At 45.3% G+C, this 23,200-nt stretch overlaps 1 protein-coding gene across 1 annotated transcript; it reads right to left on the bottom strand.

The window, feature by feature from the left end:
- Window positions 1-13,968: 13,968 nt before the first annotated feature.
- LOC125304173 (syncytin-A-like) lies at window positions 13,969-19,721 on the bottom strand. The gene is made up of 2 exons (XM_048258242.1): window positions 19,705-19,721; window positions 13,969-15,168 (listed from the first exon to the last, which is right to left on the bottom strand). Exon 2 carries the CDS (start codon window positions 14,965-14,967, stop codon window positions 13,969-13,971), a length of 999 nt encoding a protein of 332 aa, XP_048114199.1. The 5' UTR covers window positions 14,968-15,168; window positions 19,705-19,721.
- Window positions 19,722-23,200: the final 3,479 nt, after the last annotated feature.

Below are 23,200 nucleotides of genomic sequence, written 5' to 3'. Positions count from 1 at the left end.
TGGCATTTATGTTTTGCATACATTCCGACAGCAAAGAACTTACTGTACAACTTACTGTACTGAACTGTAGCTGCCGATACCATAATTCCCACAATACTTAGCGATTTGACGACACAATTCTGAACTCTATTCCCACTAGGGATACAACGGTATACATGGATTTCTATGGAACGTCACGAAAACATGCCTGCGCAACCAAGAGGCAGAAAGCACCATAGAACAGCATAGAGCAATGCAAAAGAGCAAAAGAATAAAATGAGTTTCTGTGCTGAAAACTGCACCAATTCGAAATCACGATGGTTAGAGAATGTTAAATATGTTCAATATCCCTAACGGAATGCATGTCTTTGCCAAAAATGACAAAATACGATGTTATATTAATAATCCAAATGAACGTCAAACTTTGAAATATAGTCTGAAATGAGATGTTATTATCATTGAGACAACAGGGGTATACAAAAAAAATCCGATTGTAGCTTTACAACAGCCGACTATTTAGGTTAAGTTTATACTGTAACTGTTGTGGACGGCCACCAAGCGTCTTCTGCCTCACGGCTGCGCGCGCATCTAGTTTTGTTGGTAAGCGGGAAACCCGTGTATAGTGTGCCCACGGTTCTGTATGTATCGCAGTTTGTGGGCCACAATAACGATACAGTAACAATTTCGGTATTTTAATTTAAGACATTAGATTAACTCTGCACACCAGCATTGCACTTTGCTGCCGTGTAAATTGCGATTCCGTTTTATTTTGTCGGGGGTGCTGCATCATAAAATCCATTGTTCATCCAGTGTTTGCCAGTTAAAAACTTGACAGTGACAGGCAAGTGACAGTGCACTCATGTCAGCGCCAGTGTTCGACTCAGTCCACATGAAATTAAAATATCACGAAACACTTCAAATTCAAGCTATAATCTACGAGCTAAATATTGTTTACACTCATATGCTGTTAAACGTGAGCTGAACATAGTTAATGGTGATATGGACTAGGCTATTTCTGTTTGTTATGCACTTCATTGAAAGGTGCTGTTGGCCTAGCTTACATTTGCATATGCACTTGTGCATATTTCTCCATATAAAAAATTCTTTATTTTCAACTGAACTCAAAGATAATGAATATACTGTATAAAGGCTATTTGGAGTATTTTTTGTTTGTTATATGCCCTTTATAATGTGTGTACATTTCGTGCATGCACTTCTGCTGTAGCATTTATTTCAGTTTATATCAGCTATATTTATGAAGAATAGCCTACATTGTGTAACGCTGCAAATCTTTTGAAAATTGATTTTAAATAAAGTAACTTTCATTGCGTTCATTTGATTCCCAATCAAGATAACCCTAGTAAGAATTGTTTTACATTGTTAATATGGACTTCTGGAAAGTTCAGAAATGCAAACTAATAGAATTTTAATCATGTGATAAATTATGCGATTAATTGCGATTAACTATAGAAATTCAGCGATTAATCACAATTAAAAAAATAGTTTGACATCCCTAATTACTATGCTACTTATTCACATTCACTCGAATTCACATAGGAATATGAATGCGATCTCCATTTCACTAATTGCTAGACTATTGTCACCAATTGGCTGGACCACTGTTGATTTAGGTCAGTCACTCAGGGTGGGTGAATATTTATACAATTGCTTATTTTGCATTATATATTTTTCATTACATTATTTTTTCTTTCACTTTGACATTACAGAGGGGTTTTTGACAATTATTGTAAAAAAGGTAGCCTGGGTGTTCCCATGCTGCCTTGCGCGCGATTTGATTCACGCTGCTAAGGCAGCCTGGAAACTACCGCCCTAATTTTTGCCTCAGATAGGGAACCAGTCACAGAACAAGGGGGAAAGCAAGATGATGATGAGCTATGCACAGACGCATTTGATAGACATCCGTGGCACCCAATAAACGGATCTGGGCATTTTTTTCAAATACGAGAAAATTAACGTTTGGTTCCCAGACCACTTCTCATTGAGAAGTGGTGGCGCTAGCCAGGCTAAAAAAAAGGCCAAATTAAATTGACAAAGATTCCATTTATTAAAGCAATAAAAGGTGAAATATCCAAGGGGGTATCCAGTGTATATATAACCTGCATAACCCGCGAACTGCAGCACCTTGGATCGGGAGACGAGTGTCCTGACAGTTGAGCTAAAAGCCCAGGTTACTAGCTCGCCTGCCAGCAGCACTCTTGTGGCGTTGGGGAGTGAGGTTTACTAACGTTCCACACGCACAGCTACGCTAGCTGGCATCCGTTACATATACACATCATACACCTTTTATTTCAGCATTTGCAGTCAGATTGTAAACATGGGAATAGCCTAAGAAAGCATGCAAGTATAAATCTATCTGTCCTCTAACTTTCCAACAGAATTCCAATCTCACATATGTGACAAGGGGGTGAAAAGAGGAAAAGACATTTTTTTTATATGTGAGGCAAATACAGACCAATTGGATACCATCTGGGAGAAGAATGGGCAAATGCTAAATGATGGTGACCGTGTCAGCATTATCCAGAAGGGGAAGGTCTTGAGTCTCACGATAAGCAAAGCCAAGGAAGAGGATGAAGGGAAATACACTATAACCCTGAGGAATGATAAAGGCACCGCCTCAGAGTCCTCTTCAGTCTCTCTACCTCGTATGTGACCTTATTTGTCATCATAACCACCGCCAGTCAATCATATTAAATATACTGTGACACACACTGCAATGTATACTGGAGTGTTTTTATGAGTGAGTAATGTTTTCTTTGTTTCTCAGAGTTTGACCGTGATTGGAGGACTATTAATTGGGGGTAAGTCCATTGTGGACATCATGATCACAATTAAATATTTTCTTGTATTATTTACATTTAGTGCATAGCAGATAAGTTAAAGTGGCATTTTAAGTAATTGATGTGCCTTTTGGCACTTTGTGTGGATTAATTGTCACGTCTCTGTGCTTATTATTATACTCTATTGTGATAAAATGATGATACATGTGTGAACATGTTTTTTGCCACATTTGGTAGAAAGAATCTCCCAATAAAGAAAAGTCTGCAAGAGTATAAACCTAGTGGCCAAGGACCCAAACAACTACGTTTCCTTTTGCATGGGCCTGTGGGAGCTGGGAAGTCCAGCATCATCAATTCCATCAACAGCATCTTCCGGGACAAAGTCAGAGTGGGGGTACTGGCTGCGGCTTCAAGTAGCAGTACTTTCACGAAAACTGTAAGTAACAAACAAGTCAAAGCTGGGGCGCTGGCTTGTGATTGAGCTAGCACTAACTGTGGACGAACTTAAGGGAGGTGTGAGCTACCTCTCTAGTGGGTTTTGTTTGGCCCTTGACTAAAATATAATATTGTAACGTCGGCGCAAAAGACAGTGTTAGCGTTCTCCCACGCAGGGCATGCTGGGATACGAGAGCGAACATTTGGGGGGTTTATGTCTGTATTTCTCCTTAGTTTTGAGTGTAATGTTAGCGTCTTTATTGTAACATGTTTCCCTTTTAGTTCTCCCTCGTGTGTGATCCTTTTTGTGTGGGGGGCTGCGTCCTCCCCTGTATGTGTAGTGTGTGTGTCTGCTTGACCTGCCCCGTGTGTATTGTGTTCTGGTCTTGGTCTTGGTCTGTGAGCTCTCGTTCTCAGCTAATAAACCTTTTGATTGGACAACTGTGTGTGTCGCTATCAAATCGTTACATTGGTGTCAGAAGCGACTTTCGAACATGGCCTCCGCCCAGCGAGAGAAGCTGGGAATGGAAGACCATACCACTGGGTGGAGGCCCACGCAAGAGGATCCAGAGAGAGTCCTTGTAAGGGCTGCTAAAAAGCTCGGGGCCTTCTATTGCTACTGCCGACGGAGGAGAGGAGCTATCGTCTGGAGCTGCCTGCGGCCATGGGAGATGATCTTGCCGGAAGAGGGGCCTGAAGAAGCGTTCGCGTGAAGACGACGCTGGCCTGGGCGCTGACTCCGCTGCGAGCCGCAACGCAAGAGCAGAGCCGAGGGAGAGCGGCGAGGAAGAGGTTCCTGGACGACGGACGGTTGGCAGAGACGCTGGGGGCAGCGAACTCACGACGGTGGGGCAGCTTCGATGGAAAGGCCCTCTGAACTCTGAACTTTAAAACTTTTGGGTGCGTGTGAGAGGCACCATGCTGTGTGGGCGCCCGTTTTAGTTGGCCTGTTGGCCGGCGCCTTTAAAAAAAAGTTTGTTGTGTGGAGTTCGTTAGCATGGCCATCTCGGGGGTCATGCCTTCGCTGAGGCCGCGAGGGAGTGGAACGGGCCGAGAGCAGAGCAGGACGGCTCTGCGAGGAGGCAACACGAGGAGGGACGCCGAAGACGGTAGCTGCAGCGGGAGAGCTCAGCCTTGGGTCCGGTTGCCGCGGAGTCGGTGCCTGTCTGTCCTGGTTGGTGAAACGCCCGGGCCGGAGTGGGCGTTGGTGCAGCTTCATCTGACCCCCTCGAACCCGGTGCTTGGTACAGTGTCGGCCGGTTGAAAAAGGCCACCTAGGGCCCGTCTGGAGAAGGAGTGCGTGGTGACCGCTTGCGGAAAGTGCAGCCTGAGGGCGGCTGCTGAGAGGGAGCTGGTGACGAGCGGGTCGGCCACGTGGCGCCCCATTGAGTGAGCTCCTGCGGCGTGCACCCGACGTGAGTTGGCGGTACTGTCGCACTGAACTGAGTGGCGGGCGACGCGCGCCAACGTTAGCATGTGGCTACCTCGTGGGCATTGCCGAGGACGGCAATGGCTTGTTGGGGGAGCTATGTAACGTCGGCGCAAAAGACAGTGTTAGCGTTCTCCCACGCAGGGCATGCTGGGATACGAGAGCGAACATTTGGGGGGTTTATGTCTGTATTTCTCCTTAGTTTTGAGTGTAATGTTAGCGTCTTTATTGTAACATGTTTCCCTTTTAGTTCTCCCTCGTGTATGATCCTTTTTGTCTGGGGGGCTGCGTCCTCCCCTGTATGTGTAGTGTGTGTGTCTGCTTGACCTGCCCCGTGTGTATTGTGTTCTGTGTCTTGGTCTTGGTCTGTGAGCTCTCGTTCTCAGCTAATAAACCTTTTGATTGGACAACTGTGTGTGTCACTATTAAATCGTTACAATATACATTGTTTTTGACAAAAGTGTCTGCTAATAAATCTGAACAGAAACATAAACAAACGTGACTTCCTGCGCAATCACAAATCCACATCGATATCTGTTTAACCCTGTCGCCATCAGTGCAGCCATTGTGTGTGTTGATTGCACAGGATTGTGTTTGGATCCTGGGTTTTTGGTGATACGGTAATGTGCGTTAATGGTATCATTTCCAGACTGCCCTGCTGAGCAAACTCAAGTTTGCCAACAAGTCCGTCTTGGTTCACCCAGGCTAACAAAAAAAGTGTTATGAGTTATAAAAATACTAAGCACTACCCTATTTTTAATGTATTCAAATTGTGTTCTACCGAACTACATGTAATTTGCAGAGGGCAAAGAGAAAGCAGTCGTTTGAACAATCAGCCAGCAGTGGAAAAATAACTTCAAGAAATATAATCTGTAATGCACAAATGAACAGCAAGTTACACTTTCCCTTTATGTTGTTGGCTATTTAATCTATCTAGCGCATGTTTTAAGAGTTAGTTGGTCAATTATTTTCATAAAACCTGACAACTGCAATTTGACATGTCAAATCTTTTGAAACAGCTTGCATCAGCTAGCAATCTTTGGGGCTATATCTTGCACTTTAATGCAATTGACTTCGCGCAAATCGCTTTGTGGGCGGATCTTGGGTGCTGTTTCTATTTTACCGGCGGAAAATTGACTGTTGCGTCCGACGCAAATCTAAAATGGGGTGGTCTGTAGCAGCTACATTATTCATGGGTGTAGTTTGGGCGTAACATGCAATAAACCAATCAGAGCATCATCTCACATTCCCTTTAACAACAGGCACGCTTGTTCCATAGCGGATTGCTATTATGATGGGGGATTTGCCAGGCGCAACCAGGAACGGTTCACAGTGCTACAGTCAGTTGTGAACAGTTTGCTATTGATTTTTCCTCTTGACAAAATGTAATACAGAAATGTCACTTTCCGATGTTTTGGGATCACTCTCACTGAATCACGAGCTTATGAATGCATGGTGATATTTTTGCAATGTAATCTAACATTACTTCACTATAGACAATGCAGATCTGTCAGATAAGCTCTCCTTGCTGCTGCTGGGGCATTTGGGTTAAATGGAATCGGCATGCAGTTCGTCTCATTAAGTCCTCTAATATTTCCTAATTTATGTCATCAACACATCCGTGATTCGTGGAAATGTGTTCGCAACACAGGCGCCCAAGCAAGCGCTCCTGCAGGTGTAAGCTATGGCTGTACCTTACCAACAGGCAACGAAAAACACTTTCCAAGTTGACATAACTTTCCAACTCTGCACAGTATCCCATTAACTGCATGACAGTGGGCTATTTACAATATTTATTTTATGTAAAGTAGAGTTTGTAAACACGTTATCATCAACTTAATGCACGCACAACTTTTGTTTGAGCAGGAGAGAGAATAACAATGAATGGACGCAGCAACTACAGAAATTGTAGCGAAGGCTACTTGCTGCTTTCTTTTACTGTCTATGGTTGCTGGTTAACAGCACATAATAAGCTTATTTAAAGGAGAATTCCGGTGTGATATTGACCTAAAGTGTGTTGAAACATGATACCGAGTGTGTCACGATAAGTCGAGTGACAAGTAAGAATGAACAGGTATGATAAGGGATCAGATTCCAAAAATAATTCAGTGGAAATGCATGGATTCCAGTTTCTTCCAGTAGCAGCAACTGGAATCCATGCATTTCCCTGAATTATTTTTGGAATCTGATCCCTTATCATACCCTGTTCATTCTTACTTGTCGCTTTGACTTATCGTGACTAAATTCAAGATGGCTGCAAGCGCTTAAACTAAACCCATTGAAGATACTGTCTGCATAAATCGCCTTGTAAGTAAACTATCAGTGCTTTTTCAAAGTTCTCAATGTCTCGTTTTAAATGTCAGGGCCCTCGGAAGTCTACCAATAAAGTGTGGAGATACATTGAGCCTCGTAAATGGTGTAAAACAGTGATTTATTTGCATGGCTAGCCCGATGCCGAAGCACCACCATTGAAAAAGGTGTTGGTAGCATCGGCTAACTAGCGCCAGATTTTGGAGTGCAGGGGACAAGCCGAGATGGGCTATGAGATATACGTTCACACTCGGTATCATGTTTCAACACACTTTAGGTCAATATCACACCGGAATTCTCCTTTAAGCGAATTCACAAACTCAAGACTTCAAGGCCATCATGGATATAAAACGTTTTTTGAAAACAACGAAAGGATGGAGGGAACATAGCAAAGTTTTGGAGTTATTTCAGATGGGCTACAACAAGGTAGGCAAATTTGTGGTGCTTGTCAAAACCTTAGCGCAGCTGGAATAATGCTTATAGGCTGATGTTAAAGCGCACACGATGTTTAAAGCCATACACAACGGTAAATTGGAACAAAATTAAAGGTAACTTTAGCCTTTATAGGGCTGTATAAAGTTGTCCAAATTAATAGGTCGTAATTAGGCGTTGTTGTTGTAAAGATATTGCATGTAGATGTACTATATAGGCTACTAAATTTTTAGTTGACCAATACACGAACAAAGCCGGGAAACGGACAAATATTATCAAGGCTAATGTTTCCATCTGTGCACAGGATGTCTGTAGATCAGTGTGCATAGCATTAATTTCTGCAGGCCTGTGGCCATGCATGCGCCCTTAAAATAGCATCTGAATTCGCGGCACTGACTTTAGACCAGGTGGTTCCTGGTCTGTGACGGAATTGTTTTCTGATCCTGGGTTTTTGGTGATACGGTAATGTGCGTTAATGGTATCATTTCCAGACAACCCTGCTGAGCAAACTCAAGTTTGCCAACAAGTCCGTCTTGGTTCACCCAGGCTAACAAAAAAGTGTTATGAGTTATAAAAATACTAAGCACTACCCTATTTTTAATGTATTTTTTAGTTGACCAATGCACGAACAAAGCCGGGAAACGGACAAATATTATCAAGGCTAATGTTTCCATCTGTGCACAGGATGTCTGTAGATCAGTGTGTATAGCATTCATTTCTGCAGGCCTGTGGCCATGCATGCGCCCTTAAAATAGCATCTGAATTCGCGGCACTGACTTTAGACCAGGTGGTTCCTGGTCTGTGGCGGAATTGTTTTCTGAAACTGCAAAATATCAACAGGGACAGTTTGCGCCGGAACACGCCCCCTCTTTTCGCTGAAACGCCCCCGTGGGCGCACATGTACCTGTAGAGGGAAAATTCCAATATACGCTGACTGCAAAATAGGAAAGACAAAAGCGCGAGTATACAAAGTTAATTGCGCTGGTGTGCAAAATAGAGCCCTTGATGTCAATTGGCCTTTACCTGCGTCATTTAAAATATTTGACTTTGAAGTAATATTTTATATTTTGACATTTCAGTACAAAACCTGGCATATCAAAGACACGCAGATGGGAATTCTGTCGTTTGTCTTCAGTGACATCATGGGTCTTGAGACGGGAGATGGAGGAGTACTAACCGAGGACATCATCAGCATATTAAAGGGACACATTAAAGACAATTACAATGTAGGACTAAAAGGTGTATAGGTCACATGTGCACAGTACACAGTGTGCATGGTTGATTTTCTGATGAATCTAGTTTGAGTTTAACAAGACATGCTATATATGATTATATTTCTAGATGGTGCTACACTTACACTTATACCATTTGGTTTACTTATTAGGCCAATTATGTATTATTGCATATTTTTGATTACTTATTATTTATAATCCAGCTTCTTTGACTGTTAAAATCAGTGTTTCATGTTCACTTTAAATGCAGATAATTTGTTAATTTTTTTTTCAATAATCTTTAACCCTATAGGTTTTACACACCACATAGACACACAAAGAGAGGGAAGAAATAGAGAGAGTGAGAGAGAAATAGAGAGAGTGAGAGGGAAATAGAGATAGAGAGTGAGAGGGGTATGTATGATGGAGGACTGAATAATGTTTTAGTGAGGTTACTAATTTCCTCTAGCCTGGGTTTTCCCATGCTGCCTTATGCGCGCAAATTTATTCACACTGCTAGGCAGCCTGGATTCCATGGACTTGGTTTCACCTCAACGAAGGAACCAATCACAGAACAGAGGGGGGGCAGCAAGACAATGATGACACACCGAAGCGGTTATGACCTACGTACAGACGCATTTGATAGACATTCATAGCGTCCAATAAATGGCTCTGGGCATTCATAAACCATGTTTCAAATACGAGAAAGTGTACATGTAGTTCCCAGACCCCATCTAAGTGAGATGAGGTTTGGCGTTAGCCAGGCTAAATTTCCTCCAGTAGAGGGAAGATGAAAGGAAGCAATGATCGCTAAATAAGGGACATTCAATTTCAGAGACTGTTGTGTGTGAGAGTTCCAGGGGACTCAGCAGGGGACTTACTTTTTTTTCTTGTTTGTTCAGTTTAATTCATTCCCACTACCTGAAGAATACGCATGCTACAACAGTAACCCTACCCTGGATGATAAGATTCACTGTCTGGTCAGTGTTCTCTCAGCAAACAGCGTCCATCTGATGGAAGACAGAAAAAATGATGAAGTTATTAACAAAATGCGAAATGTCAGAGAGCATGCTAGTAAAATAGGTGAGAATCCGCCACTCTGAGAGTAAATTGGGGGTTGAGGGAGGTAGAACTCACTTTTTTTAATCATTAATAGAAATGGAGGCCGAGTCCATAGTTTTGATAAACCTCTATGTTGAGAACTATACAGTATACAGTATGGCTGATTAGAGCATAATATGTTTTTGGTGTCTGTTTCTGTGGGCAGTTATGTGTGTTTTGTGGATTGATTCTACAGGCATCCCACAAGTGGTCCTCATGACACATGTGGACTTGGCTTGTCCGCTTGTGAAGGAAAGCTTGCAGAACACCTACTCCAGCAAGGTCATTAAGAGGAGAGTGAGTTATTTTGGTGCTCTTTGACACTGTGTGTGTGTGTGTGTGTGTGTGTGTGTGTGTGTGTGTGTGTGTGTGTGTGTGTGTGCCCTGATGTTGTACATGGCTAATATATATATGTTTTTTTGCAGATGCAAGAGTGCAGAAACAAGTTGGGTGTTCCCATGAACTGCATATTCCCAGTGAAGAACTACGACGAGGAGATAGATCTAGATGATAATGTGAACTCTTTGATTCTGAATGCCCTAAAGCACATTGTTGATATTGCAGATGACTATGTGAGCAACTCAGCAATGGCAGTAGCCTGAAAAGTTGTGGGTTGTGTCCTTGAGCAAAGCCCTTTACCCTCTGAGGAGAATTGTAATATAACTGACAAATGTAAGTTGCTTTGGATAAAAGTGTCTGCTAAATGAATAAACATACATAACTTGTAATTTGTAAAAGGTTTTTGTGGTTAACTATGTGCTGGTGACGTTTGCAAAATAGCGATTTTTGAACATTTCCATATGAAGAACAGGACCTTCAATACCACAAGATTGAGTGTAACATAAAACAATGATCATTTTAATTTTAGAATCCTTATTAATGCCAAAATGTTACATTAATTAATGAGTCCCTCAGTGCTTGTAATTCAGTTAGGCTTCCTGGGGGAGTGGCTTGGTAGAGCAGGCGAAGAGCGGTGAAAGGCAGGGGATTATGGGAGTTGTTGGCTTTCACACACGAGCCAAAAACTGTTTTTTGCCTTTTTCACGGTCAAGAAGGCACTGACTTCAATTATGACTCCACGTTGCTACATAAATGACCCAAATTAAATACACATTCATCTTCCCAGTGGTGAAACGCTCCTTTAAAATCAATTCAGCTTTAGCAACTCTTATCAAGTCGTTCCATGTGCTCCCATTTTCACTTTCAACTTCTCATAATAAGGGCTCTTTCCAAGAGATACAGGCGCACAGACACACACAAGAACTTTAAATGATGTTTTCTAAACAAAGTTCGGGAGGAGTCTTCGGGATGATTGACAGCAATTAACTCACCCACTGCCGCCGCAGGGTATTTAAGCCGACCTCCTTTTCCTTACGTCACACGCTCCGGCGTTCGATAAATCAGTCTGAGTATTGTTCTCATAGACAAGACAGCTTTCATGGAACTGGAAATCCACGCCTCTTCCAGCGATCTGGATGACAACTTCGTCCCGCCAACACCCGACACCCAGGGCCCTCCGCCGGGCGAAAATAATCCTATTCGTTCCCCTCGCCGCCAGTGTAGGGAACCCAGGACACAGGGTCACAGAAGGCGCTCCTCTCCCGCCTCCATCCGGGGCAGCATTTCCCGCTCAGCAGCCTCATCTCGCGGCAGCACCAGAACCCAGCGCCAGCAAGACGATGACCCGATCCACTGGACAGTGGCTCGCATCCGCAGCACTCTCCATTCCCGCGGCATCGCGTTCTGTAGGTCAGATAGGAAGTTTCACCTCCTTCGCCTTCTAACGCAGTCTGATAACCCGGTCTTTTCTCCCTCCCACTCCCTCCCTTTGTTTTCTTCTCCGGACCAGGAAGCAGGCTGCTCCTTCTGGCATCCTCGCGCGGTTCCTTCCGCTGGCCATTCAGCCGGATGAAGCACACACCACCAGCCACCTCGCGAACCGGGCACGCCGACAGCACTTTAAGGCACCACACGCTTCAGAGCGTATCATTCTGCTGCTTCAGCCACAGCCACGTCAGCGGCTCAGGCTCCTTCCCGCCGACTTTCTTCCCGCCGCATCTCCGCCGTAGTTCCGGATCCGACCCCACTTCTCCAGACGGCCCCGGTAGCGACCGCGTCGCTACTCCCCCCACCCCTTCTTTGCCTCCCCCATCCACCTTCCCTAGCCAGGACTCGGTCCAGGGCTGCCCCACCTCCAGTCGTTCCGACGACTGCTCCCTCCCTTTCCCCCCTCCCCTTTCCATTCCGGGAGCCACGTCTGTATAGCACGCCACAATACTCACGAAGAAGCGTCAGCTCGAAGATTCACCTCGCTAATCCCCCATCTCTCTTATGAGTTAGCGAGCACCTGGTCTCAGCTGGCGTTCCGGCTTCCAAGCTATTCACTTGCCACAGCAAAGGCCCTGCCACCGCATCCTCATGCTGCAGCATTTGAACCACCACCCGTCACAGCGTCCACCAGGAGCCTCATTCTGTCAGGTGCAGACGTAGACCTTTCCACTATCTTTCCCTCCCTTCCTCTTCCCTCTCATAACCGGGATTTAGTTTGCGGCGAACTTGTCTTGTCTTTAAAACATTCTGGCCCAGCATCTAAAATTCTGTCGTTCCCCGAGTTCACCATAGCTTTCACAAACTACACCAAAGTCATCTGTTCAGTGTTCCCCAGCCGACGTAAAGAGCTAAATGATTATCTAGCCATCATTGCCGGCCTAGCCGTGTCCTACGGGGGAGCCCACTTCTACACGTACCACCGGCTATTTTCAGCAAAATGCGCCGCCAGAGTCACCCTCTGGAACCAAAACCCCTACTGGGGCGCGCTCGATATGGAGCTCCATAATCGCGTTTTCCTTGGGCTTAAGCCATCTTGTCCCCTCTGCAATAGTCCCAGTCACGGCGCGGTTGAGTGTCCACTAGTCAGCCCCGATCATCAACTTCCCAGCACCAGCTCCACAGCCCCTAAATCGATAGATAGATAGATAGATATACTTTATTGATCCCTAGGGGAAATTCAAGGTCACAGTAGCATACAGACAACACACACACACATTCAATAACAGCAGAAAAAGTAATTAAAAGTATATAATATAAAAAACACAACTAAGCAATAAGGACTGTAGAAGATAAAGAATATACTAAATATAGAAAATACAAATTATACTAAATAAAACTTAATCAAAATCAATTCTGTTGGATTCGCGATCGTTTTGCGTTGTGTTTTAGTTCTGATGTCTGTACTGAAGATGGTCAATAAAGCTTGACGGCTGGATCAGGATCGATTGATTAAAATAATTTATTGTAGATGGTACAACACTCACTAACCGAAAGCACAGGCTAAGTCTCAAACAGTAAAACTGCACAGAGTCTAACAGGTGTGGTAGTTAGTAGAAGCCGGGCTGCTGCTGCTGGCGTCTTGGCATAAGATGCTCCCCGAAGTAAGCTTCCTCGATCCGCCTCAAGTCCAAGCCTGAGACAAAGCCTGTTATACTAAAAAAATCATGTCAACGTAAAACATGCCAACGTGGAAGGTACCAGAAGGTACCAGCCATAGGATAGGAAAAGTACTAGCCCTGGAAACAGAATAACAAGGTGATATCTCATTCTGCTTATGCTATGACTATGGCCAGGAACATGACAGTCTGACCTGTTGATGGTCAATCCTATGTGCAGCCACACAGGCGAACTAAGGAGTGAACCAATGGCATGTAAACACAGATCATGTAAACACAGAACACATCAGAATACATACAGAAATACCCCCAGATTCCTACAGTCCCCTCTTGATCAATTAAAAACACAGATTTTTATAGATCATACAAAACAAATAAAAGGAGTCTGATGTGGTCTAAAGAACAGAGGACAAACCAAGACAAGATTACTTCTCTAGCACTTTGAAAAGGAAGAAGTGCCGGTGTCTTAAAAGAAAAACATAATAACTGATTTCGTTCCGGAGGATTGTCTCACACATAATAAAAAATTAAAAAAGGAAAGGAATCAAACCCACATCCTCGGTACATCCCGAGGCTGGGCAGGGAGGTACTCTAACAGGGGCCAATCTTGGATTGGTAGTGGTGGCACGCTTTAATGATACACAACACCACTTGGATTGCTAAGTAGATGACAACGATGGGGAATGAGCAGGGGCATAATGAACTGGACAATCTGAGCAAACAGGGGCCCACCCCAGCTACTCAACCACCCTCCCAGGGACCAGCTACCATTATCCCGCTTAAGCTGCTGCACGTGGACGTAAATATCTTTGATGTAATTGGAGACATTACCGGTCGAAGTCAGGCACATAAGTACAGCATTCCTGTCCAATCAGAGCACAAGCACCTCCCCTTACTGGCCAAAACCCGTCCAGGCAGAGTCTATTCTGAAGGGCAACCTGTCTTACTGCATACAGTTCTCGGTTAATGTCTGAAAGAGCACGTGCAGTGTCATTAGCTACTACATCAACAATGTGTACCAGATCTCTAATCTCATCAAGCGCCACCGTTAGGCCATAAGTTGGAATTAAAGCGGCAAAGAATCTCTGTGTCGGGGTTGCAACAGTACTGTGACCCCCAAAAGCGTCACGCTTAGTCCTAGGGTGTATGGATGTTGACTCACCCACCAAATGTTCCCTCCCCACAATCCTCACAGCTGGAACAACATAAGATAAATAACAAGAGCCTTGCCAATTAGGGGGAAGATAGGAATATGCATACTGTCCACACACAAACATGGAACCACGTACAGGGGCTAGTGCATTAGTGACGACCGTGCTTCCTGGCGTCCCACCTGGAACACGCATCATCGGGGGAAGGGGAATAAGGACCACTTCACCTGACTGTTCAATGGAAAGTTCAGTCTGTCCAACCTGAACTTCATATGGGCAGATGCTCTGACCTACCACCGACCGTCCATTCTTGTCGGCCACCCAACAGATCACACCACGTGGGGCATAACTCAATTTAAGCTTAGATGGGGGCCCTCTGGCCCATGGAGGATTGGGAAAGATGTCATCAGGGGAACCATTTGTAGTACTGTTAAAGGCAGCTACATACTCTGGGATGGTAAAGGGGATGGCTATGTAAGGATACACTTCAGAGGCAGATGGCATTAACCCGCATACCCAACACGAATGCTTACGCTTGGCCTGGGCTAACCCATGAGCCGTCTTCAGAAAAGTGTTGTCCTTGTGCACATCATGATGGCTGTCATACAGAGTATCAGTAACAATAACCAGGTGACACAGGGTAACAGCACAACAAAACAACATTCTCGGTGACATTTTCCAGTTGATAAAGGAGGCACACAACAACAGTTACACAACACAGAATTCAGTGAGCTGATCGCTGTTAGAGAACGATGGAGTTGAGGATTCCTTTGGGAAACAGAGTCTTTTTGGGGAGAAGTGAAGGAGACCAGCAGGCAACAGTTCAGTTCAAAGGCAAAAGTCTCTGTCCTGGATGATGTCCGTGGCTTCAAGCAACTTCATGGGTACATGTGGAGTGAAAGTAAAGAGCAGTATCAGTTGGAGGATAGTCATGGTTGCAGTGAGAACAATCATATAATGATTAAAAGTAATATATATAGTATTGATTAACAATATAACATGCAATCACATAATGATTAAACATTTCACAGGTATATGTAATCACTCCCGAATCAGATAATGGCTAATGCCAGTAATAAAAAAAACAGGTAAGACTTGTCCAAGTCTATCACCTTTCTGAGCATGAGTTTGTGTCACCAAGAGTCAATTAGCACAACACTCCAAGCAGGCTCGGTTTTACAGGGAAAGATTCTACACTGGTGTCCCTACCCTTTTCATTTTTTTCCTCTGACCTCCCGTGAAAACAAGAAATCCACCGTCAAAATGAAAGTCTTCCGTGAATCTTCCTCCCTGGTCTACACCCTATTTCAAAAAAAGAAGACGGTGAGGAAAATCAGATATAATTCGTACCCTGCTCGGGCGTGTCATGTTTCGGGCGGATCAACTAGTTTGCAGTGGCTCGCGTGTATCCATTTGGTTTTGCCCTGGACCTTTACTGCCGACTGTGTTATCAGCAAGATCTGATACGCCCATCGTGACTTCCGGCTTCTAGCTAACCTTTGGGGCTTGTGAATCATCACCCACTGACCTGGCACTAGAGAGAGTGCCCACCTTCGGGGGTCTCCCCAGGCCTCTTTCACTTGGTTAGCTGTCTGGACCGCTTCTGTCAATTGCACACAGTAGTTCAGCATTGCATCTGATGTCAGGTGGATGTCGGCTTTCCTCCAGATCAATCAGTGCCTGGTGCGGAGAAAGGCCTGCCAGTCCGCGATCTCAAATGGGCTGAGTCCTGTGTCCCTGTTGCTTGTAGCACGATGCTACACAGGACTGTTGGTGGCACAACCCAAGGAATGCGTCAACCCAAGGAATGCCTTCTTGATGTTTCTTGGCCAGTCGTTCCTTCAGCGTCCGGTTGGCTCTCTCCACCTGCCCAGAGGATTCTGGGTGGTAAGGGCAGTTCAGGGACCATTGCACATTCAGCATGCGGGCCACCTCCGCGCAGACTGCTCCAGTGAAGTGTGTTCCGTTGTCTGAGCAGATCTGTTCCGGCAATCCGTATCGTGGAATGATGTCTTTCACGAGGACTTTGGCAGTGTGTAGTGCAGTTCCGGATCGTGCAGGGAACGCCTCGATCCACCTAGAGAACTTGCACAGGACAATCAGAACGTCGCGATAGCCTTTGCACTTTGGAAGGGTGATGTAATCTATCTGAAGAACTCTGAAAGGCCCTGGTGGAGCAGGTGTTTTCAATGTTGGCAGCTTGACCTTTCTGTCGTGTGGTTGTTTTGCCGACAGGTGGCACACCGCTTGACGATGTCCCTGGCGTTGCTGTGAACTTTGGGGCCCACCAGACCTGTATGAATCTGTTCCTCATTTTTCCCACTCCCACGCGGTCAGCGAATGAATTTGCGTCGCCAGGTATGGTAGAAGACTTTCTGGAGCCACTGTTCGTGTTCCAAACCTCCACAGGTTATCGTCATGGAGCTTCGCTGCATTTTCAATCCAAGTCCACTTCTCTTCTCGGCTTGCGCTGTTCTGCATGTCTTTGATGTTGGCCAAACTTTCCCGTTTCCCCTCTTCAGAGGTTTCCTTGATCTTCTTGGTCACTCTCATCATGCATTTTCCTTTGTCATTTTCAAAAAATTTCCCGTTACCGTTAGATCCGTCCGTGTTTCCATTTCCGTGTCCATTCTCGTTAGTCGTTTCGTTATCCCCTCCCTCTCTTTTCCTTGCGGCTGTTCTTGACGCCGCATCCGCCAATGCATTGCCTCTTGCCTCAAGGGTGTCTTGCCTTGTGTGTGCTTTCACTTTTACGACTGCCAGGTCTTTTGGTAGTTGCCTCCAAGCAAGGCAGTAACGTAACGATGTAGGATCTTCAATGCGTCAAAAGGGTGCAGGTCTCTCATCTCCTTGAGTTCTTTTTTCTTCGTCCAGGTATGCCGTCCGGCATCCCGAGGGTGTTGTATGGCGGCGGACCACTTCTGGATTTCGTCGCCCTTTGCTGGTTGGTAGAACACAGACACACCATCAGTGTTGGCTACTGTGCGTACTGGGCATATGAGGGCCTCATCAGCTGATTCATCCCAGACATCCCATCCCTCTGCTGGTGGTCTGCGCCTCTTGGTCTTGGGCTTAATTACGGGAGCAGCGGCCCTGGCTTGCATCAGATGTGGATGGGGGGTCAGTCCACGGGGACAGCAGTTGCGTCATCATTCGATGGTGCTTGGTTGGCTTGTTCGTTTGACAGGTATTGGGGATTGGTTGCAGGTGGCTGGTAACAGCATGGATGGTGTTGGAGTGGGAGCTGTAGCAGTGGCCAGTGGGTGAAATTGGCCCTGCTGGGGTTGAGCAGGTTGTTGGTAGTGGGTCACATATGAAGTGTAGAGGCCAGGCCCTGTTGCTAGGCCCATGCTGGCTTGAGCATCAGCTGTAGATTGTTGGAAGCAGGGGCCTTTCCCTGTTGGCTGTTGGTACCCGCCAGGTGGGGTGCTGTTCATTGGCTCAAACAGACCTCCAATCGCCGGATAGTGTGCGATGAAACTGCCTCCCAGCTCAATAGTGTCAGAGATGTCCACTGCACTTCCAGAAGCCTCCACCATGGCAGGTGGCGCTGCTGGGTCCAAGCCGTGCAGTGTCGGATAGAGGCGGGTGCTGTGCTGCCCTCCACGCCCCCCTCCCCCATGATGGGGCGGTGGTAGTGGGAGGAGTTGGCTCCTCCCCTCAGAGTGGCGCGCTGGGACTGCTCCTCTTCGCCTCATTCCAGTGTGTTCTAGCAACATGTCTGCTTCTGCCAACTGTTCCTCTAAGTCACGTTTCTCCATCTCACTTCTCCAAGTCTTGTCTCGAATTTCTGTCTCCAATTCTTGTATCTTCCTTCTCAATGACTCTTCCACAATCGCGGCTGTCTGCAACCTCTTGCCAGCTTCCCCTGCCTGAGATTTCAATTCTTCTGCCAGACATGTAGTACGGTGTTTTTCGGCATCTACCTCCTGCGAGCAGGATGCCCGCGATAGCCCCCATAAAGGATGCCTTTAGCTGGCTCATTAACAAAAAGGCGTAGGGTTCACGATGTCTGTTGTGCTTTTTCCAACTCAAATACACCTCACGAACCTTCTTAGGTGGCCAGCGCCCCTGGACAATAGATGCTGGATCAATTTCAAAATCTTTTCTCAATTTTTCCTCAAATTTGCCCAATTGAAATTTCTTCGCCATCCAATCTGACACATAATCTTGTATTTCAGCGAATGTCTCCTCCTGCTGAGGCTTCACTCCTTCCTCATCATGGTCAGCTGCTTGCTTATCTGCTTTTTGCTTATTGCGCCCGCGAACCATCTCTGATTCCTTACTCTCTTGCACAGTGTCTTGTTCCAAATTATTATTGGGGCCCGAAGCCATATGAATTAGACTATGTGTTCGTACAAGGACGAGGTCCTTTATTTAAACTTTTTGCTTAAATTTGTCAGTAGTGTGTGATGTTTTAGTGCCAATTTTTGCGATTCTGCTTTGGCCAGAGAAAAAAACCCTCTCTCTCTCTCTCTCTGTCCTTCTCCTTTTTTTTCCCACACACTCACACACACACGCTCGCTGCTCCCGCCAGGGAAAAGAAAACACTCTCTCCTTATCTCTCTCGCTCCGGAACCTGGCAAATTATTTTACTCACAGCATGAAGCCACAACAATAACTTTCACCAGTGTCAGTTCCACTTAACTCAGACTATTTCCTTTCTCCCCAAAACCGGCTGGACAACGACAAAAAATTAATGTCTCACTCACACCTTTAACGATCTCTCGTTAAATTCACAGTTGACCAAGTCAACAAAAACATAGGTTGGAAACCCTATACCACTTTTCACCTACTGCACAACCAAAACACCCCCCTCTGGTGATTTTGTCTCCTCTCCGTATCACTGTAACGCTAAGTTTAGTCCTTGGCCATTAAACTAAACAACACCCTTGAGAAACAACCACACAGTTCACTTCAGCAACAATAATGACTGTCGCAACAGTAACTCCTTCTATTTTCTCTTCGCACCCGCTTTGACAGCATTTATCACAAAACCCACACAGCTTTTTATCACAAAACTCACACAGCTTTCATCACAAAACTCACACAGCTTAGCATGTAATGGCAGTACAGAAAAGAAAAGCGTTAATCCCACAAGCTTGTCCGTAGTTAATCGATTACTTCTTTTTAATTAGATTTCCGCGAATCTATTCCAAAATATGTGTACACTTCAACCGTTTACTGTTTTATCAGAAAACTTCTTATATCCAATGACATCTAGAGCTCATCAATCATTGATATAGGTACGTTACTTGTCCAAACACTTAATGACACAAACTTCAATACTCTCATTAATGTGCAGCTTCAAATCAAAAAAATCTAATTTACTCCCTAAATCATGTTTATTTTTTTAACTTTACTCTTGGTTCTTTTCACGCGCACAGAGAAAAAAAAACTCTTTGCTTTCACCTGGTCAGAGTTTCTTCACTGCAGCGCGACAGCATCCTCCCCTCTTGGTAGGCTTCCAGCTGGGGTTGGTCACGTCAGCCCGGGGCCCCAAAGTAGACTCTTCTTACAGATGTGAAGTTTCAAAAGTCTGCCCTCGACGTCTGTTTGAACCCGAAGACTCAGTCTGACCTCGCCGAATGGATGTTCTCGTCTTCCCCCTCCTCTTGCATCCGGGTCACGGCACCAAATGTTGGATTCGCGATCGTTTTGCGTTGTGTTTTAGTTCTGATGTCTGTACTGAAGATGGTCAATAAAGCTTGACGGCTGGATCAGGATCGGTGATTAAAATAATTTATTGTAGATGGTACAACACTCACTAACCGAGCACAGGCTAAGTCTCAAACAGTAAAACTGCACAGAGTCTAACAGGTGTGGTAGTTAGTAGAAGCGGGCTGCTGCTGAGCGTCTTGGCATAAGATGCTCCCCGAGTCGCTTCCTCGATCCATCTAAAAAACAGTATCCACATAGTGGGTGAATAATCAATCAGGTGCGCTTGCAATGACTGAAGCAGGGACTGAGCCTGTGGTTCTCAGTGCATAAGGTAAGGTAAGGTGCTCTGTGTGAATGAGTGTCATGGTGATGGTGCAAATGAGTAAGTCAAACAGTGCAACAGTGTAAGAATAAAGTCTATATATCTATATATAAATAACTATATTAAGAATAGTATGTGGCATGGAGGGAGGGGTTGTGCATATGTGCTAATACAGCACGCAAACAGTGAGGCAGAAGACCAATGTAAAGTTACTAGTGGACAGACAGTTCAAGACATTGGAGGTGGTGAAGAGGCAGACAGACTATGCGGAGAAGTCTATTTCTCCTCTTCCCTTAAGTGATGCATTAAACAGTTGAATGGCCCTGGGGATGAATGACTTCCTCAGTCTGTCTGTTGTGCAAGGCAGTGAACAAAGTCTCCAGCTGATCAGGCTCTTCTGCTTAACAATAGTGCTGTGGAGTGGATGACACTCATTGTCCAAGATGTTGATCAGTTTGTTCAGGGTCCTTTTGTCAGATATTGAAGTGATGCACTCCAGTTCAGCTCCCACTACAGAGCCAGCTTTCCTTACCAGCCTGTCAAGTCGCCCCGCATCCTTATTCTTTGTGCTTCCTTCCCAACATACCACTGCATAGAAGAGGACGCTGGCAACAACAGACTGGTAGAACATCCTGAGGAGCTTGCTGCACACATTGAAGGAGCGCAGCCTCCTCAGGAAGTACAGCCTGCTCTGCCCTTTCTTGTAGAGTGCATCAGTGTTGGCTGACCAGTCCAGTTTATTGTCCAGGTGGAGACCCAGGTACTTGTAGGTGCTTACCACCTCGACATTGACCCCATCAATGAAGACTGGTAGCAGAGTGGAAGAGGACGAGCGCTTCTGGAAAGGTCGAGAAATCTGCCGAAGATTTAACTTTGCTCAGTGCCGTCAATCCTCCTGCCGTTACCTTCATGTATGCAGCTACTGCGCAGGCGCCCATGCCAAGTCGGTCTGTTCCGCACTTAAGAATATAAATAAAAAGTTTAAAAAGTACCTCTCTACTTCAATCATTGTTCCTGCTCTCCATTCAGAACTTCAGTCCAATCCAAATAGGGAATTTTGTGACTATCTGACTTCGGGGTTGACGCACAGGTTCCACCCAGGTGTTTTAGCAAGACCTACAGAGTCTTTCGTTTGTAAAAACCTACAATCCGCCATAAAAGATCCGGAGGTGGTCACCTCACTCCTAAGCAAAGAGGTCGATCGGTCCGTTCACTAAGCCTCCATTCCCAGTCTACAGGATCAACCCCATAGGCGTAGCTACGCACAAATACTCGGGGAAAAAGAGACTAATCATCGACCTATCAGCTCCACACAATAGCACCACTCCTAGCATTAATAGTTTGATTCCCCTAGAAGAGTTCTCACTGCACTACCACTCTGTCGACGATGCTATCGCTCTGATAAAAAAGGCAGGTAGACGTTGCTGGCTAGCTAAAGCGGACATCACCTCAGTCTTCAAAGTCATGCCCATTAATCTCGAATTCTGGCACCTCTTCGGAGTCAAATGGCATAAGAGATACTATTTCGCAGTTCACCTCACCTTCGGCTCCCAAAATTTTAGATACGCTATCAGAAGTCCTGTGCTGGTGTCGTAAGAAAAATTGAGTGCAAGCAGACAGAGGCAGGTTTGAAAACTGAGAACATGGTGAAACATTTATTGGTTAACAATGGTGTTAGAACTACGAGCTCGGAGGCCAGCATAGCTCACCGCTTATGGCGGTGGCCAACTGAACCTCCAGAGCAGTGTCTTCCCTCTGCATTTAAAGCGTAGCCCACCTTCTTTGATTGTGTCAAGAGGAAAGTCATCATCAAATGATTAATTGTCGTCATGTGTCCTCATGTGGTTAAAATGGGTCATGTGAGCATTTGATTGACAAAGATCACAAGAGCAGTTTGGTTGACAAAAGGTTTGGCATGATCAAAGGCTGGGGTGATGATTAAAATGAATGTTAAAGTACATACACTCTGGAATTTCTCACTACACTGGATTCTCCAAAATAACTATAAGCTCCCATTTCTCGTTCATCTTCTGGATGACTTTCTCGTAGTTATCCTCCAATCCTACCCACCGGCCCTAGGCATTTTCTACGTTAATTGAAGTATTCAAAAATCTGGGAGTCCTACTCTCAGACGAGAAGACATGCGGTCCCTCATCCAGACTCGAGTTCCTCAGCATCATTTTAGATACCGAAGAATTCTCTTTATCTCTCCCAAAAGAGAAAAAAGACAGAATCTCTTTACTGTTGAACGAGTTTATAACCTCACAATCTCACACCAAACAAGAAGTCCTCTCCCTTCTAGGCCACCTCAATTTCGCTATGCGAATCATTCCCCAGGGCCGCCCTTTCATCTCGCATCTCCTAAACTGCGCCTCAACAACCCCATCTCTCGAAGACGTTGTATCTCTAGATGCCCAGTGTCTGGCCGATCTCAAACTCTGGAGGATGTTTTTAGACGAATGGAATGGTCTGTGCATGTTCTATGACGACTGCCAATCATCCCCAGAAGACCTCCAGACCTCAATAGGCCAAACCTCAATAGGCTTCGGAGGCTTTTTCAAAGGGCGCTGGTTTGCATCCCCGTGGCCACTAGAGTTCAGAGAGCTAACAACGGAAAACGAATCGTCAGCCGTATTCGAACTCTACCCGTAGTCATCGCGGTCCTCCTCTGGGGGAAGGAGTGGACCTCCAAGAGTGTGCTAATCCACAGCGACAACGAAACTGTAGTGCATGTCATTAATCAGTCTCTCCAGGATTTCGCGATGTTGCGATCGCAACAATTAACGCAAATTCAGCAAAATCCTCGGAATTCTACGACCTCCGCAATTTTGTCCAAACACTGCAACTTTTTTTTAGCAAATTTGACCAATCATCATGGTTTCCCCGTGAAATTTCACCTACCACAACAGTCCCTCGCGCAGAATA

Source organism: Alosa alosa, chromosome 12 (genome assembly GCF_017589495.1).
Source record: "Alosa alosa isolate M-15738 ecotype Scorff River chromosome 12, AALO_Geno_1.1, whole genome shotgun sequence".
Classification (NCBI taxonomy): domain Eukaryota; kingdom Metazoa; phylum Chordata; class Actinopteri; order Clupeiformes; family Clupeidae; genus Alosa; species Alosa alosa.
Note: the sequence above shows the minus strand (reverse complement) of the source record. Positions and strands in the feature narration are given on the sequence as shown.